This window comes from Vulpes lagopus, chromosome 2 (assembly GCF_018345385.1).
Source record: "Vulpes lagopus strain Blue_001 chromosome 2, ASM1834538v1, whole genome shotgun sequence".
Taxonomy (NCBI): Eukaryota; Metazoa; Chordata; class Mammalia; order Carnivora; family Canidae; genus Vulpes; species Vulpes lagopus.
This window is the reverse complement of record NC_054825.1, coordinates 40,250,476-40,269,808: the sequence shown is the minus strand read 5'-3', so window position 1 is coordinate 40,269,808 and position 19,333 is coordinate 40,250,476. Positions and strand designations below refer to the sequence as shown.

The 19,333-nt window shown below is 43.3% G+C and overlaps 1 protein-coding gene across 4 annotated transcripts in view; it reads right to left on the bottom strand.

Annotated features, from left to right (window-relative positions):
- Positions 1-15,959: 15,959 nt before the first annotated feature.
- Positions 15,960-19,333, bottom strand: part of TMEM273 (transmembrane protein 273) — a 40,874-nt gene continuing 37,500 nt past the window's right edge. For 2 of the 4 annotated variants that reach the window (XM_041730462.1, XM_041730482.1), the window contains one exon: positions 18,118-19,046. In XM_041730462.1, the coding sequence (XP_041586396.1) occupies positions 18,995-19,046 (52 nt within the window). In that variant the 3' untranslated portion in view covers positions 18,118-18,994. The other 2 variants (XM_041730465.1, XM_041730473.1) reach the window with 2 other exon arrangements.

Genomic DNA, 19,333 nt, shown 5'->3' with positions numbered 1-19,333 from the left:
ATCAGTGTCGGCTTCTCGGTGGTTTCTCGGATTTGCAATCTTGGGCACAACACAGTCCTCTAGAGAAAGTGTCTCTTCTGTGAGACGATACAGTTGCTTAAAGATGGTGAAGGTGTCCTGGGAGAGGCCAGTCACTGTTCCTTCCACAACACACCACCCAAAGCCCTATAGCTGATCCTAGGCCCTCCAGGAATGATTTCTGGCCAGGCCAAGTAGGCTGCAAGAAATTTCCCCAGAAAGGAATCTGAGTATAAGATTTAGGGACCTGAATATGAGGCCACATGGGTCCACTGCCAGCTGTACTCCATCAGGGCAGTGAGACTGGCTCCAGCCTCTCTCCACATTAGGGTGGGGTGCTTGTATTTTCCCTCTTCTTGTCCTTCCTTGATTAGATTTATGTCTAAATATTTTATTATTTTGATGCTATGTAAATGTGGAGGGCCGAGAAAATTAAGGCCATTCCACTTTAAGTTCAGCATTAGCACAAGTACAGCCATCCCAGGCCCCTGTGAATAAGAGCTGACGTTTACATTACTTCAGTTACAGAAAGAAAACAGCTTACAGCTTAACCTCCTAGAAAACCCCCTATTAGAATGAGAACAGAGCTCAATGCGCTTGAAAGCCCCATATCAGAACGTAAACAGAACTTGAGGAATTCCTCCACCCCTTCTGGAGGTCCCCGAGACCAGCCCTTATTCTAGCACCCAAGCTTGAGCTTGTAAATAAACCCTTGTGTGTTTGCTCAGTGTCGGGCTTCTCGGTGGTTTCTCGGATTTGAATCTTGGGCACAACCAGTCCTTGAGAAGTGTCTCTTCCTGTGCGACGATTCAGTTGCTTAATGATGGTGTAGGTGTCTGGGAGAGGCCAGTCACTGTTTCCTTCCACAAGCCCTTCTGAAGATCCCCTAGACCAGCCAGCTATAAAAACTAAGCTGAAACCCACCTCGGGGTCCAAGTCCCTGCTCCACTGTGTCAGGTACACTTGGACCCAAGCTCGAGCTTGTAAATAAACCCTTGTGTGTTTGCATCAGTGTCGGCTTCTCGGTGGTTTCTCGGATTTGCAATCTTGGGCACAACACAGTCCTCTAGAGAAAGTGTCTCTTCTGTGAGACGATACAGTTGCTTAAAGATGGTGAAGGTGTCCTGGGAGAGGCCAGTCACTGTTCCTTCCACAACACACCACCCAAAGCCCTATAGCTGATCCTAGGCCCTCCAGGAATGATTTCTGGCCAGGCCAAGTAGGCTGCAAGAAATTTCCCCAGAAAGGAATCTGAGTATAAGATTTAGGGACCTGAATATGAGGCCACATGGGTCCACTGCCAGCTGTACTCCATCAGGGCAGTGAGACTGGCTCCAGCCTCTCTCCACATTAGGGTGGGGTGCTTGTATTTTCCCTCTTCTTGTCCTTCCTTGATTAGATTTATGTCTAAATATTTTATTATTTTGATGCTATGTAAATGTGGAGGCCGAGAAAATTAAGGCCATTCCACTTTAAGTTCAGCATTAGCACAAGTACAGCCATCCCAGGCCCCTGTGAATAAGAGCTGACGTTTACATTACTTCAGTTACAGAAAGAAAACAGCTTACAGCTTAACCTCCTAGAAAACCCCCTATTAGAATGAGAACAGAGCTCAATGCGCTTGAAAGCCCCATATCAGAACGTAAACAGAACTTGAGGAATTCCTCCACCCCTTCTGGAGGTCCCCGAGACCAGCCCTTAAAACTAATAAGCTGGAGCCCACCTCGGGGTCCAAGTCCCTGCTCCGCTGTGTCCGGTACACTTGCACCCAAGCTTGAGCTTGTAAATAAACCCTCCTGTGTTTGCATCGGTGTCGGCTCCTCGGTGGTTTCTAGGATTCGCGATCTTGGGTACAACAGTAAATGCAACTGTTTTCTTAATATCTTTTACACAGTAAACCTTAGGTTTTTTTTTTTTTTTTAAGATTTTATTTATTTATTCATAGAGACAGAAAGAGAAAGAGAGGCAGAGGGAGAAGCAGGCTCCATGCAAGGAGCCCGACGTGGGACTCGATCCCAGGACTCCAGGATCACGCCCTGGGCTGAAGGCGGCTCTAAACCGCTGAGCCACCTGGGCTGCCCTGTTCCTTATTCTTGTACAGAAGTACAATGTTGTGCCCAAGATCGCGAATCCGAGAAACCACCAAGGAGCCGACACCGGTGCAAACACACGAGGGTTTATTTACAAACTCGAGCTTGGGTGCAAGTGTACCCGACACAGCGGAGCAGGGACTTGGACCCCGAGGTGGGTTCCAGCTTATTAGTTTTAAGGGCTGGTCTCGGGGACCTCCAGAAGGGGTGGAGGAATTCCTCAAGTTCTGTTTACGTTCTGATATGGGGCTTTCAAGCGCATTGAGCTCTGTTCTCATTCTAATATGGGGCTTCCTGCCACTGGCTTGGGCTCTGTTTTTATTCTAATATGGGGCTTTCTAGGACGTTAAGCTGTAAACTGTTTTTTTCCCTGTAACTGGAGTAACAGTAAACTTCAGCTCTTATTCCCAGGGGCCTGGGATGGCCGTACTTGTGCTAACACTGAACTTAAAGTGGAATGGCCTTAATTTTCTCGACCTCCATAACAACAGTTTGAATTCAACTTTGCTGATTTTTATTCATACTAAAGCTTTTTGTGAACTCTTCAGGATTTTCTATACATAAGATCATGTCTGCAAACACATGATCTGCAAGTACAGTCTGACTTCTTCCCTTTCAATCTGGATACCTTTTATTTCTTTCTATTTCCAGATCACCCTGGCAAGAAGTTTCGTCTATACTGAATCAAAGTGCTGAAAGCCAGCATCCTTGTCTTGTTCCTTATCTTCAGGGAAAGCTGTCAGCCTTTCACCATGGAGAATGTTGCTAGCTGTGGGCTTTATAAATGGCCTTTCTCATGTGGAAAAAGTTCCCTTTGAATTCTAGTTTCTTGAGTGCTTTTATCATGAAAGGATGTTGACTTTTGACTAATGCTTTTTCTGCATCAATTGACGTGATTATGTGGGGAGTTTTCCCTCCATTAATGTGGTGTATCAAATTTCTTGACTTTCAAAATATCGAACCACATTTTGCATCCCCAGGATCCCATCTAGCTTTGCTCACGTAGGGAGGTCCAGTTCTAACGGCCCCCGGCCCCCACTTGCTCCATATGATCATCATGCTCAGGTTGATGAAATGGGAGGAGCACACAGGGTCAGGGGGGCAGAACTGGACTCCAACACACCTGCAGTGCTTGAGGAATGAACAGAGGGTGGCTGGAACCGTGCACCTTGCGTCTGACCCCCATCACCTGAATGAGCCAGCACCAGGGGCACTGTGAGCATCCACTCCTGGGGAGGAGAGAGAAGCCCTGCCAGGGTCAGGAGGTCAGCTTCACTGGTTCACTTCAAGAGGGAAAGATAACTCTCCTCAGAAGCCATCTCAAGTCCCCCCCTGGCTTCCAGAAATTCAACAACTCTGATAAAGATCAAAGAGGAGGCTATATGAATTATATTTAGAGGAGAAGACTATAAGCATCTGCATTTAAGTTTTGCTTTATAGTTTTAAAACAATTCCCCAAAACTTGGAGATAACCCAGCAAGCGTATTATCATTTCATTAGACACAACACCTAATAGGCTATTTGCATAGCACGGATTCATAGGCAGTCGTACATCATAGATGCTGAGATATCACTGTATAGGCCAAAATTTTTTTTTTATTGTTTACCTGCCTTAGTAAAAGAGGTATGAAGGCTCATATCTGAACCATAAAATTATACACAAATGCAAATTGGCTTATTAGAAAATTCCAGGTCACAAACATTAGTAATGTGATAAGGAGCAGGCGCACTGTAGTACTCAACACCCAGCTCACAACAAATTAAATTGATCACAATAAAGCCCAACTAAGATAATTAAAAGGCAAGAATAGCAGCAATTGAAAATTGATCTCTCAAGACCTCACTGATGAGGTTCTGGAAACAAAGCATGCTTCCCCCAAATTGCCAGCTTTCTTTCTGCACAAGACACATGCAGAAGGAGCTTGGCTTCACTGCGTGAGAGCCAGATAATGTCTTCACAGGATCCCAATTTTAGTCCTTGCAAAACCTAACTAATACTGGACAATTTTCATATAGAAATGCCAAAACCAAAACAATTTATATTGCCAATATGTAGCCGTCAGTCAAATGTAAAACATGAAGTCGGCATAACCATGCATTACTCCTGCATAAAGTTGGAAAAGTGACTTGCATTTTCAACAAGTTCACGGACAAGATGGGCAACCAATGGTGGGCCAAGGCCACCTAGTTATGGCTAGTGATAGCTAATGGCTAAATCTTTCAAGAACTTTTTGCAAGCGAGTTGTTAAACACACTTCTTATCGAAATTAAACTCGTATAAACTTACAACTAAATAAATTATATTAAACACAAAAGTAATAAATACTTAAAACTCATCAATTCCTAATTATTTTACTAAATTTTATGGCACATTTGCAGCTTGCAATAGGGCTTGGAGGAAGTATTGACACAGTGGTAATTAGCATAGGGTAAAATCAAGGCCTCTCCTACCCCACCCCTTGTTGATCCTTTACTATCATACCACTGGGAGCCTCTGCAGACAACTGGTGGAACCCATAGTTCTGGCTGTGAAGACAAACCCACTAAGCAACTTTCCCCCCAGTCACTCTAACTTTCCAGAAGTTTCCACAGTACAGGCTATATCTTTAATTAACTAATTAAGTAATTATTTATTGAAATATAGTTGACATAAAATATATTAGTTTCAGGTGTACAAACTGATATGTACAACATATCGATTGAATAGTTATATACATTATACAATGCTCACCAGCAGAGATGTAGTTACTGTCTGCCACCATACAAATATTACAATTTACTGACTATATTCCCTATGCTGTATTTTTTCATCCATGTAACTTATTTATTTTATAACTAGAAGTGTACTTCTTAATCCCTTTGACCTATTTTGGCCATCCCGACTCCCTCCTCTCTGGAAACCTCCAGTTTGTTCTCTGGTTTAATGCAATATCGTTTACAATAGTGTCGATGTGAAAGGAACCTAAGCATCCACTGATGGGTAAAGAAGACGTGGTATATATATATGCAGTGGAATACTATCCAGCCATAAAAAAGAGATCTTGCTGTTTAAGATGGACAACATGGATAGACCTAGAAGGTATTATGCTAGGTGAAATAAAGTCAGACAGAGAAAGATAAATACTATTATTTCATTTTATGTATAATCTAAAAACAAATTAAAACCAGAAATAGACTCATATATATTTAGGTTGTATCTTAATCCCTCAGGAAAGTGCTCAGGACCCTCCCACCTGCACATGGATCACAATTTAGAAAGGACATTCCCATTCATCATTTTATGATTCTCACAGCAACCCAGGAATGGGGAAAAGAGTATTCGTTCCCCTCTAATAGATGAGGAACCCAAGCCTCAGAGGAGTAAGGGGGAGTTTTCTGGGTTTACACAGCCTATGGAATATGAACCGAGCTTTCTCCGCTAGATTACCTAGGTGAGAACATTTTATTTAGAAAAGGAGGAGGAGGGCAGCCCGGGTGGCTCAGCGGTTTAGCGCTGCCCTCAGTCCAGGGCCTGATCCTGGAGACCTGGGATGGAGTCCCACGTCAGGCTCCCTGCATGGAGCCTGCTTCTCCCTCTGCTCTCTCTCTGTATCTCTCATGAATCAATAAATAAAATATTAAAAAAAAGAAAAAAGAAAAGGAGGAAGAGGAGGAGGAGGAGGAGGAAAAATAAATACATACATACAAGGTAGACTGGTGGAAAAATGAAACAAATTTTCTGGCAATACATAGCAACAACTCGAAACTTGTGATACCATCTGTCTTGGAAACCCCCACTTTTAGATATTTATCCTTATGGAGGGGTGTGCCCAAATGTTGCTAGCTGGCTTTTAGTGCAGGTCATTTATACTCATAAACCCCAAAGGGACCCATGTCTCAATCAAGATTTTTGGGCTCAACTGATTGGTTTACATCAGCCTCACCTGGGAATTTGTTAGAAATACAAATTCTCGGGCTCCAATCAACTGTGGGCTGGCAATCTGTGTGTAAATAAGTCCCCCCTGTGATTGATTTGGGTGCCTAATAAATTCAGAGGACCCCTGGGTTAAATAAACTATGGGACAACTAAACAAAGAAATACAATGCCATTTATGAAGGAAGCAGAATAATATGTTCACAATAAAGTGAAAACATATGCCATATAATACTAGTTATGTAAAACACAGTCTATGTATATCTACATGTCACACACATGTAAAGTCTGGAATGACACATGCCAAAATGTGAGCAGCATTTATCTTTGAAAAGTAGGTTCCCCTATCCTCTTATTTTCTAATTTCTGTGCAATAAACACATAAGAAAACAAGCAATCAATTACTTCTAGGTTGATTTGAATACTAATGAAATAAAAATAAAATACAGGCTCACAAGCAAGATTTTGCAAGCCCCATGCCTCCTACCATCCATCCCTAGGATACTCCACACCAGGGCCAGTGGGTCCGTCCCAGGGCCTGGGGACAGCACCAGCTCCCCGGGTCAGGGGCAGCATTTAGCTAAAATGCAGCAAACAGGACTGGGATGAAGAGCAAACTCCTGCCCCTGTCTGCACAGGGTTAAAATAAACTGGCCAGAGAGAAGCCCCGTGGGAAAGACATGACATTTGTTTGTAAGGAAACATAAACAGGGGACAAATGAAGACAGAAATTCGGCTCAGTGAGAGCCTGATCAAAGCCAGCTGGGCCAGCCGGCTAGGCTGCTAGAAGGAAGAGCGCCTGCAGGGTGGGAGGCTCCCTGGGCCAGTCTGGGGGCAGGGAGGGGGCGCCTCTTGCTATGGGGGATGCCCAAGGGAGTAGGGCCTGGAACACAAACTCAGCCAGGCCAAGTTGGGTGTGATGGGCTTCAGGCGCTTTGAGACCTCAATTAGCCCTTCTAGTTGCCCAGAGGAGACTGTCCACCCAGATCTTTGTCTTCTCAGGCCTCAAGGTCGTAGAACAGAAAAGAGTCAGCATCTATTGCCAACTGTGTGCCAGGCACAGAGCAGGGAGTTTCATTTTGTCATTTAATCTTTGTGGTGGTCCTGGAGGAGACACCACCACCACCACCCAGCCCCCACCCTGCTTTCATTTTCCACGTCTAACTTGCCCAAGGTCAAATAGCTGCTAAGCAGCTGAGCAGACATCTGAACTAGGCCCACATCCATCTGCAGAGCACAGGCTTTCCCCATCATGGCAAGCCGGGCTGTCATCAGTGCCCCCCTACAGAGTCCTCCCAGGGCCCTCCCCAAGTCCCTCCCTGCTCCTCTGGACACCGTCCACAGCCCACAGTTCTTCCCCCTACTGCCGTCCACCACTCCTCTGAACACATAAGCCCCTCACAAAGCTGGTGTGAGCCTTGGGCTTGGCATTATTTCCACCCCATAAGGGTTAAGGCAATTTTGCAATGCTTATTTAAAATTGTGACAGGCAAACGCTAAGCACATATTATAAATCATCATTAATTTAAAGAGACATTTCCCATTGGAAGACAAAAGAGCCTTACAGATCTCATGAACAACAGCTGAGGCTTAGAAGTTACAATACAATGAAGTTTTCTCTCTTGGCCTTGGCCTCAGCCTAAAATACGACCTTTGGTAATTTGCCCTCATTGTTTTAAAATCATAGACCCAGGCTCCCCACTCAGAATCAGTGAGGCAGAAGGAGGGGTCACCTTCAAGCCCCAGATGGGGTCTGAGAGCAGGATCAGCAACCCCGCGGGTTCCAGGTGTGAGCCACCTCTGGCATAGCCCTGGAATCGTGTCTGTCCCTCCTCTCCTCCCTCATCATCCCTTCCCTCATCCAGGTGAGTCATTACCATTCCCATGTAGGAAGCCACTGAAAGGGGGTGATCTTAGCCCACCTGAAGGCACCTTGTGCCCATCCTGGCTAGCATCCATCTTCCTTTTTTTTCCTTCTTTTTTAAATTCAAGTATAATTAATATATAGTGTTACATTAGTTTCCAGGGTACAATATAACGAGTTGACACCTCTATACATTCCTCCGTGCTCATCAAGATAAGAGTGTTCTTAATTCCCTTTATCAGCTTCACCCCATCAACATTCCTTATAGGGACAGCAGAGGCTGAGGCTTTTCATGGCAAAACTTCTGAAATTTTGTTTTTAGACATTGTTTCCTCTCTAAAAAGTTTCATTCGTGGAAAATCTCTCTATTCTGGAGCAGATCCCCTTCTTGCTGTCCTGCTCTTCCCCCACCCCCTCTCTGGGGAAGTAGAGTCTGCTCCCTCAGCCTGGACTTGTTGCAAGGGGAGGCTCTCCCACAATTCAGGTGCACAAAACCCTCCGTGTGGTCCTCAGTGACTTTGCTCATTCTTTCAGGAGTAGGCCAGATCCATGGGAAGAACTGAGAGTGTCTGCTATCACTCCTAGAGGTTCCCATACTGATTTAAGACCCATCCCGTACCAGTTCCTCCAACTACTGGGAGTAACAGGCATCTCTCAGCTAGCTACTCCTAAGCCAGAGAAGAGGATGAGTAAGTATCACCTTGACTTCCTACTTGTTCTGCCTCTCCTGATACCCACAGGTCCCTCTGAGCCTGACTCATGCCCGTGTCTGCAGCTGCCTTCACAGCATCCCCACCTTCCACCCCACCCAGGCCCGGGCCTGTCCTGATCCTGTTTCTATCATATCATTGTCCTTCCTGTTACAGCGATCTCATAGTTCATTCTGTCTCCTTCTGGGCCTAGGGACTCTCTTGGCCAGGATCACCTGAGGACACCATCTCAGGTTGGCAAAAGCACTTTATATCTCTCTCACTCTCTACAATGGCAGCCTGGCATTGGAGGCAAAACTTGGACAAAATGATGAGAGAAGAAGGTGCTTCCATTCCAACATCAGGGTCAATCACCCAGAGATAACACTATTATATGTAAAACTATTACTCTGGCCATTTTCATGCTGGTCATCCCATAGACACACTATGATTTTAGGAGTAAAATTTCTATCTGCCCTAGAAAAACTCTGTGCCAGAAGAATATATACAAAAAAAATTCATTATGTGTGATTTATAGGAATAAAATCTTAGAAATTGCATACATTAGAAAACAGAGTAGAACACTGGAAATAAATTTAATCAATAAAAAAAATAGCAAAATACTTAAAAGGCAAAAAGCATTGGTGAGCATGTGAGGAAAGGATAGTGCTTGTATACTGTTAGTGGGAGTAAAACAATTTTTACTTTCAATCCCCCCCATGGTAACTAACCTATTCAGTTTTCCAACTTCTTTTCGAGCCAAGTATAGTCATTTAAATTGTGTGGGAAAACTGTCCATATTATCTAGATGCTCAAATTTAATACACTTATTCTATAAAAGTATTCTTTGTTGTAGTCTTTTATTATTATCAATGTCTGTAGGTCAATAACAATAAATATCTTAAGCACCTACTCTCTGCCCAGCATTGTTCTAAATTCTGGGAATGAAGCAGTGAAGAAGACAGACAAAAACCCGTGGACACAAAGATAAGAGTATAATATAATGTAAACAAGGTGGCAAATGCTGTGATGAAAAATAAAGCATGGTACCTGGAGAGACAGCTATAGAAGTGCTCTCTAGGAAATGTGTAGGCAGAGCTCTGAAGAGAGAGAACCATTTGAGTATCTTTCAGGCAGTAGAAATGGCAAGTACAAGGAGGCTAGATAGGGCATTTTTTAATTCTTGAAATTCCACGTGACTCTGTTTCAGTGCTACCATTTAACAACTAAGGATTCCTCTCTGTTCACCTATCTATTCGTTTTTTCAAAAAAAATTTTTTTTTAAAGATATCCTTGACTGCTCATTTCAACCTCAGTATTATCACAAATCCATTTCTTTTTTTTTTTTCACCTTTTTAAAAAGTTTTAATTCTAGTATAATTAACATAGAGTAATATTAGTTTCAGGTGTACAATAGAGTGATTCAACACCAGTGCTCATCAGGACAAGTGCACTCCTTAATCCCCATCATCTATTTTACCCATTCCCTTCACCTGTCTCCCTTTGAGTAACTATCAGTTTATTCTCTAGAGTTAACGATCTGTTTCTTGGTTTCTCTCTCTCTCTCTCTCTCTCTCTCTCTCTCTCTCTCTCTTCCATTTGCTCATTTATTTTGTATCACAGATCCACATCTACTGTCTTCTTGTCTTAACTAAAAGTCAGGAACTCCTGCTTCTTTGAAAATTTGGTATTGTTCTATGGAATAATGGACATGGGGGAGATTCTGGGTTCTGTTATCTTCCTCTGAAAAGTGTTGGTTTTTAGTCATTCTAATTGTGCCTTTTTAAAGAGTCTATGTTTTTCTATTTAGCATCCACTAATTACAGAGCCAAACTAACAGCCACAATTGCATATTCCTCCCCTGAAATCCAGCTTCTGTGAGAAAAGAACATCATATTATAAACATTCCAGCTAATCTGGAGTTCATTTTCTTCTTTAGCTAACTCTTACACACCAAGCTAATATTTCTCCTGCCCTAAATCAATCCAGGGCCAGAGACCACACCTATAGCCCAGAGCCCATCAACATCATTCAAACTAGCCAATCCTGAGCTGTTTTCCCTGTCTTGCTTCTCCTGTGGAAAACATTATAAAGGCTCTGGGCCATGTTTTCACCTCCCTTCTACCTTCAGACCAAATTGGTGTTCCCTGCTGTGGCCCCACATGGCATGGGATTTACATTCCTCCTTTTCTCCGGAAGAGTAAACAATAAATTTCATCTTCAATGGCACTGAACTCTTTGTGTTGCCACTTACCTTTATAAATTAAGACCTGGGAACAAATGGTTAGTCTGCCAAATTAAATTACTGCAAACCACCATGATTCCGTGGAATTTGGGTTCTGGGGTTTGTTGAGTGGGCCTATTTTGGTTCTGCCTCTAGTCCTGGTTTCCATGGAAAGCTAGATATGGTTACCAAGTGTATAAGGTAGAGTCCTCCAGAGAACTATACCAAGGTTGTGTGTGTGTGTGTGTGTGTGTGTGTGTGTGTGTATGTATACACATATATAAAGAGTTTTATTTTTTTGTAAACGATTCATACAATTATGGAGGTCGGTGAGTCCTAATCTTCAGGGTGGGCTGGCAGCCAATGTTGCAGTTCAGAACTAAAGGCTGTCTGCTGGCAAAGTGCCCTCTTGCTCAGAAAATAATCTTTTGCTCCATTTAGGCTTCCAACTGATTAGATGAGGCCCACCCACATCATGGAGAGTAATCTGCTTTTTTCAAAGTCCATCCATTTAAATGTTAATCTCATCCAAAAACACCCTCACTGGGGATCCCTGGGTGGCTCAGCGGTTTGGCGCCTGCCTTTGGCCCAGGGCGCGATCCTGGAGTCCTGGGATCGAGTCCCACGTCGGGCTCCCAGCATGGAACCTGCTTCTCTCCCTCCTCCTGTGTCTCTGCCTCCCTCTCTCTCTATGTCTATCATAAATAAATAAATAAATAAATAAATAAATAAATAAATAAATAACAAAACAAAAAAACCCCAAAACACCCTCACTGAAACATCCAGAATAACGTTTGTCCATATACCCAGACACTGTGGCCTAGCCAAGTGAACACATCAAATGAGCCATCATACCACACCCATCTGATTTGGCAGGATTTGAACTTCAAACTGCCTCTCAACTGCAGGGCAACCGCTGAAATCTCTTCTTAGTTCCTTTGAGACTTCCACTGTTGTTACCCATTGAGCCCCTTTGAATTTCACTGTGTGCGTGTCCAGTTCAGAAGCTAGTCAAGAATTTAAGGGGAATCCTAAAGCAGATTTTGGGTATCCCCCTCTAAGAATGCTTTTTTCTAGAGTTGTTTCCCAAAACTTCTAGCCACTCTGATTCCTATGACCCCAACCCTCTGTCTTCCAGGCCTAATGAGATAGCCACTCTCTACTTAAACACTCTGTGTACAATGTAAACTGGATGTGTCTTCAAGGGTAGAGCCAAATAAATGTGAACTCACCCACTTCTCTTCTTTCAAGAGTCAATTGCCCTCTGGCTTATGCCTGCCTTGAGTGGCTCATCAGTACCTCAAATAGTTGTCTTACTGTATTTTGTACTAAATTTATCATTGCTATTGGTAGGAGAGTTAGAATGATACACTACTCTATCATACCCAGTTTCAGAATCCCTTAAGAGTTGTTTTTCAAAGTATTTTAAGATTTCCAAGCTTAGAAATATTTTTGTACTAGCATTTAAAATTTTTAAAAATATGTCACTGGGGTCATTAAATGTAAAATGCATAATTTCAATCCTTGGTGATTTGAACTTAGACCAAGTTCTGCCAGAGGTGTTAAGAGTCATTAACCCAACCCAACTCCCTCCAGAAGGCTGATGGAAGGAGAGGTGGGTCAGCTACAGTAGCAGCAGGTAGTACCTTCTGGATGATGTGGTTGAGGCCACACAATATCTCCCCTTGGAGTGAGTCTACTGGTGACAGAGAGCAGAGCCCTTGCTGCCTGCCATAAATGCCCCATCTGAACATGTTAGGGGTAATCCTTAGACATCCTTTTAATTCCTTTTTGGTCAGCAGTTGTGCTTGACTCACAATTTGCTGCCAGTGCGTAAGAACCACCTTCTGATTTAAACTCAGGAATGGGGACAGCCCCAGTGGCTCAGCAGTTTAGTGCTGCCTTCAGCCCAGGGCAGGATCCCAGAGACCCAGGATCAAGTCCAACGTCAGGCTTCCTGCATGGAGCCTGCTTTTCCCCCTGCCTGTGTCTCTGCCTCTCTATCTTTTTCTATGTCTCTCATGAATAAATAAATAAAATCTTTAAATAAAATAAAATAAACTCAGGAATGGACAAAAAAATCCAAACCACAATGTATGGCTTCTTTATGGGTCTTTGTTTTTGATAGGAAAAATAATGGGCAGCTCTGAACAACATTTCTGGAGAGCTCAGGCCACAATACTAAGGGTTCCTGCTTGTCCACAGAATGAGCAAAGGTGGGCTCATCCTTTCTTGGGTATGGGAGGACAGTGGAGTCAGATCTACACTTGCCCCAAACGGGAGCCCGAGTATTCTCATGGTCTCTACTGCTGGTCTAACATGCAGAATGGTTATGAGATGCTAAACTGAGCAGCCCCATACTAACCAGAAACATCAGCTTTGTTTTATTTTAAAAAGAAAAGTTTTCCTTTTTACTGAACCTGCCAGTATAAGGTTGAGATTTTTTTTTTTTTTAAGATTTTATTTATTTATTCATGAGAAACAGAGAGACAGAAAGGCAGAGACACAGGTAGAGGGAAAAGCAGGCTCCATGAAAGGAGCCTGACATGGGACTTGATCTCGGGTCCCCAGGATCAGCCCTGGGCTGAAGGTGGCACTAAACCTCTGAGCCAGGGCAGCCCCGGGTGGCTCAGCGGTTTAGTGCCTGCCTTCGGCCCAAGGCCTGATCCTGGAGACCCAGGATCGAGTCTCACGTCGGGCTCCCTGTATGGAGCTTGCTTCTCCCTCTGCCTGTGTCTCTGCCTCTCTCTCTCTCTCTCTCTGTCATGAATAAATAAATAAAATCTTAAAAAATAAATAAATAAATAAACAAACCGCTGAGCCACTCAGGCTGCCCTAAGTGATATTTGTCAGTCATCTGGCTAACTATATATGAACAATGGTAAATATTAGTGAACACTTAGTTTATTGTATGATTATAAGCATTTTTATGTTAAAATTAGCTTAAAAGAAATTTATCTTCACGAGAAAAACGTGAAACTATCAGTTGAGGAACAGTCTGCAAAACCCCTGACCAGTGCTCCTCAAAACTGTCAAGGAGGGATCCCTGGGTGGCTCAGCGGTTTGGCGCCTGCCTTTGGCCCAGGGCGCTATCCTGGAGACCGGGGATGGAGTCCCACGTCGGGCTCCCGGTGCATGGAGCCTGCTTCTCCCTCTGCCTGTGTCTCTGCCTCTCTCTCTCTCTCTGTGTGACTATCATGAATAAATTAAAAAAAGAAAAAACTGTCAAGGCAAGTCTGAGAGGTCATCACAACCAAGATAAGCCTAAGGGAGCACAATAACTAAATGTCATGTGGCATCCTGGATGGGGTCCTAGTACAGAAAAGGGATATTAGGTAAAAACTAAGAAAATACAAAAAAAAAAACAAAAACAAAAACCTAAGAAAATACAAATAAAGGACTTTAGGTAGTGGTGTAATCAAATTGGCTCATTAATTGTGACAAATAAACCATACTAATGTAAGATATTTATTAATATCTAAGGAAGCTGGATGTGGGGCATAGGTGAACTCTCTGAAATCCCCTCACAACTTTAAGGACAATCTAAAACTGTTCTAAAATAAAACTTGGTTCAAATATATACATAAAGAAATGAATGTCTAAAAATGAAAACTTCCCTAATCTCACCTTCTCTGAATTTTATAATGAGTAAAATGTGACCAAATGTGTTTGCTGAGTGCAGACTACATGTCAGTGTTCTAAGAGCTTTACATATGTTACTTCATTTAGTGATGACGAAGATCCTATTAGGTAAGTACAACTATTAGCCCATTTTTACAGATGGGGAAACCGAGGCACAGCAAAGTTAAACAGTTTATCCAATTCACAAAGCAACATTTGGCTACAGAGCCTACAAACTCTATCATGTACCTAAACTGCACAGAGAGAGGATCACAAATGATGAGAAAATCATAAGTCAGTGGAAACTCCAGTACCATGAACACTAAGATGCAAGATATGCTGATGAGTGAGGCTGGAATGTAGGAGGCCTGAGCAACTGCCCCACTCTCTGTGTAGAGATGTACCACTCACTTGTCATCCAGTGATAACGTACATGTGAAAAATCCTATCCTTTGATGGATGATTAATTTATCTGACAAGTCTGAGATGATGACAAATGACTCCGAGGGAAAAGAACCAGTCAACAGAATGGGCCCTGAGCACAGCCCAGACCTGGCCCCTTTTAGACGTCATGTCACAGGCACCACCCCCTTTGCTTGTATCTTCAGGCTCTGCTCCTCTCAACCCCCGTTTGACTGAGCAACCCCATGCACAGAAAGAAGCCTAGAACTCCTCCAGGCTTACCCTCCCCTACTTTTCCCCCAGGATCCCGGAGCATATTCTGGAGCAATCTCCAACACATGTGTTTTTAATCCCAGTACCCAAGCATAAACACTTGCAAGCATGTGGGGTTCACTCTCCCTAAATGTATCCCACCCTTCCGTGCCCTAATGCTTGACACAGGAGACCAAAGACCAGCTGCAGAGCCTGCCCGAGGCTAGCACTCTCCGGGTCCTCCACATTCTACTCAAAGGCACCAAACTTTAGGAGCGATGCTGAGTCACATTCTCCTTCTTGATCAAATCTACCCACCAGTAATTCTTGACATCTTCGCCTCCAATCCCCATCCCAACACATCCACCCTCTGCATCCTTGCTGCCAGCACCCTAGCCCAAGCCACACTTACCTCTTACTTGGACTGGGCGAGGATACCAAGCAACACTCTTGGGACCCCAGAGTGATATTGACATGACTTATTTGAAATCACAATTACTCTCATATTTTATTTTTTTATTTTTTTAAATTTTTTTTTTTTTATTTATGATGGTCACAGAGAGAGAGAGAGAGAGGCAGAGACACAGGCAGAGGGAGAAGCAGGCTCCATGCACCGGAAGCCCGACGTGGGATTCGATCCCCGGTCTCCAGGATCGCGCCCTGGGCCAAAGGCAGGTGCCAAACCGCTGCGCCACCCAGGGATCCCTACTCTCATATTTTAATCTCCATCTGCTTGTTTGTCTACTCTCAGCTATTTCCACACTTGGATGATGAAAAGGCTTATCATTTATCAACTTATTCAAATCCCCATTTATTTCTTAAAATTCTATGATATGTATACCTTAAAACACACATAAAAGAATATATAGACACATATGCATTTGCTTTTTATGTATTGATTTTAATTTATAGGTTCAATGTAAATATATTTTACATTTATAGACATAGAAATTGATGCTCATTTTTTATTTGTTGATCTTGCCAGATATACCTCTCCCATCTGACCTTCTCCTCCTGTGGGTACCAAGTCCTGGAGGTAGAAACCACAGATATGCCCATGGACCCTGGCTGGCTGCCACTGGCTGCTGCCTGCCCCATCCATGTAGGGATGGCTCTTCCTTCAAGTGTTTGAGGATCATTGGTCCCTCTGCTGCCCCACTGGGCTGGGTGTTCGGCCTGCCAAGTTGGGCTGTTCAGGACCTGCATGTGTTCCAGGGGCCCCAGGGCCTACTAGGCTGGGAAGACAGGAGCTTCTCCAACCCTCGGCCTCTGCTACCATACTCCCAAACCACTGGGTGAGGCGGTCAGAATGGCCCTCACTCATGACACTGCATTTACACACACAGTGACCTCTTGTGGCTGTCTCCAAACACTTCCAAGTGCTCTTGCCTATTGGAACTTCCATCCCCAGGAACCAGGGAGAATATCTGTAGAGAGGGGCATCAGAGAGCTTCCAGTTGGACTTCCACAGAAGGAAGCCACTGTGCTTGAATTTGGGGTGGAAGCCAAAGGGGCCCATTATATGCGATCTCCCAGGGCATGTCAGACTTTATAACCCAAGGAGAGAACATTGGCTTCAGCATATTTCTTTGTTCTTCACCCAGGAAACTCTGTGTGAGGCTAAAACAAAACCTAAAACAGAACCCAGGAACAGTGCTAGGAAAATATATTGTGATGTGGGATGGAGGAGAGGACTCCATGGTTTTGTTGTATCTATAGAAAATGATTACTGAGAATCCTGAGGCATTCACCTTCAGTTTGTATGTGCCTTTGCCATTCAGAAACCAGAAGTCTTAATTAAAATGCTGCTAAAAGAAGCAAATCAATTAACAGATACCTTACAAGATGGTTTATTCTATATTACACACAGAAAATTGCTTATGAGTATCATGTTACCGCTTTAGGTTATCAGCTAACAAAGGCTTCTAATGAACTACGTTGTTATCAAGTCAGATAAAAGACACCCTGGGAATCCAGGCAAATTATTATAACACAGCACTTTGTTTTGAAATATTGCTCATCTTTCATCACACACAAGGAGAATAACCCAATCCAAAAAGAACCAGCCCACACAATCACCTGGATTTGTGTTTAATTGGAAAGGCAAAGAGTATTCCATAAGCAGCCCCAGAAATACAGGGTTAATAGTATAGGGGAGAGAAATGTTAACAGGGTCTATGCCACACAGCCTTAGGTTGATGACAATAATAAAAAGATGGGGGTTTCCTAAGCCTCTGCCAGTCATGTCCTCCACACGAAAGCCATTCACATTTGTACCAATAACCATAAAACTATGGTAAAAATATAAGAGTAATCCCTTACATTTGTGTAGATCCCTACCATTGGCACATCATTGGCTTTTTCAATTAATCCTTCATTGGTTCCATCATTGCAGAGCTGCAAGCCATTCTGTGGCCACTGACCCTTCCTCTCCGCCCAGCCCTCCATTTCTTCCTGTGGGAAGTTAGTCTTTCATTCATAAGCCTGGAAACTATCCCATAGTCTTCATGTCTCAAGAATCCTGAATATTCGCAGGGGAATTCTTATGGCAACAGAGAAGGTGAGGCCATCAGTTCTAGAAAATGATGCTTACCTGTTGATAGACAATAGTATTAAGGAGGTCGTGTCTTGACTTTCATCTCCATTCCATGAGCCATTTGCTATGGGTAGGTTCCATTGATATGGATACAATGCTACCACAGAATCATAAACAGCTCCACTATGGAGGACCAGGATAGACTGTGGATTTATTGGCTTCCATCCTTTCTTACTGCAGGATAAAGTGCTTGTGCCTCCATCTATGTAGTCAGCTTCTTGTGGAAGAGAATTGATATTTTCCTTTAGGACAGAAACACTGTAGACTTCATTCCATATATTACTTGCTCTGAGCATTGAGCTCCACATGAAGGTCCATCTTTGGAAGTTCAAATTCATGACATCTCTGAGACTGAAACTGTGGGAAATTGTCCCAGACTGCCCAACCTCTCCTGAAGAGGTCACTTATTTAGAGCTCAATCACTTCTGCATCTCTGGAAAGGAAGAGAACCATCAGGAAGACCTAAAGACAGAGTGATTATGCTCTAACTAATCATGGCATATCCTAATAGGCTTAATAGTGAGCAGCACACACTATTTAGTAGGTATGAAAGAATTCATTAGCTTATTTCAGCAAGGTGAGACATTTCCCCATGCAGTATAGAAAGTGTGTGAAGGCCAGTGGCTTCTAGGTTAAAGGGAGAGTTTTTAAGATAGAGCCCAAATGAGAGGTTCTTTTCTGCCTGCCAATCTCAAGCCACAAAACCTCACCCACCCTAGTGGCCAAAAGGGGAGTTTAACCCCCAAGGTTAAAAGGCACATCAGCAGGAAAATGCCACTTTATGTACTTGAAGAGATTGCACCCATCTAAGAAGATGCTACAGGTAACAAGGTAGATGGACCTTTGCAAAGGTAACTAGAAACTAGGTACATTCAAGTCTAAACTTGTGCTATTCCAGAAGAAGAGACTTGTCCACACATGGCATATCTAGCTCTATCTCTGTGTCTACCTAAAATTAGTAGCACAGAAGAAAAGATGAGGTCACCAAACCAGACCCCAATATAGTAGAGCTCAATAAAGTAGGGAACAGTGCCTGCTGTAGACACTTTCAACTAAAGGCCTCACCAACCCACCCATGCAAAGAGACTGAATTCACACCAACATCTCACTATAGTTTCTCATAACAGTTATAATTTTAACAGAATTGCATATCTATGTTTACACTGAATGTTGCATATTTGTTTATGCCATCCAATTGTGCATGCTTGATCTCAGTGTCTGGATATCTAACATGGGAGAAGGGACAGCAACAGCATAAAGATGGGGCAGAGTGAAGCAGCAGTGGGATAAGCCAAGCCAAATGCCATAAAAGAGATAGCAGCTACCTACCCGATGTATGGAGGACCAAGGACGCACATTGAGGTTGGAGTTACAGAGCTTGATGGCAGCAGAGCCAGCATGGAAGATAAGCAAGTTGGAAAAAAGCAAGGATAGTGACAGGAGTCTGAAGGGATTGCAAGAGAGTCTAAAGGCTGTCAGATTTTTGTGCTTCTCCTTTAAAACATGGTGGGTCCAAAAATCAGAGTTTAAGTTGGATGGTCTAGAGGAGCAGGGGCTCAAAAAAAAAGTTCATATCTTATATTATCTTTAACAAGTCCTGAATTCAAAGGACCCTTTCAGGGGTTATTAAGAACAGGATCCAAAGTGGCTGGGCCTATGCAGCA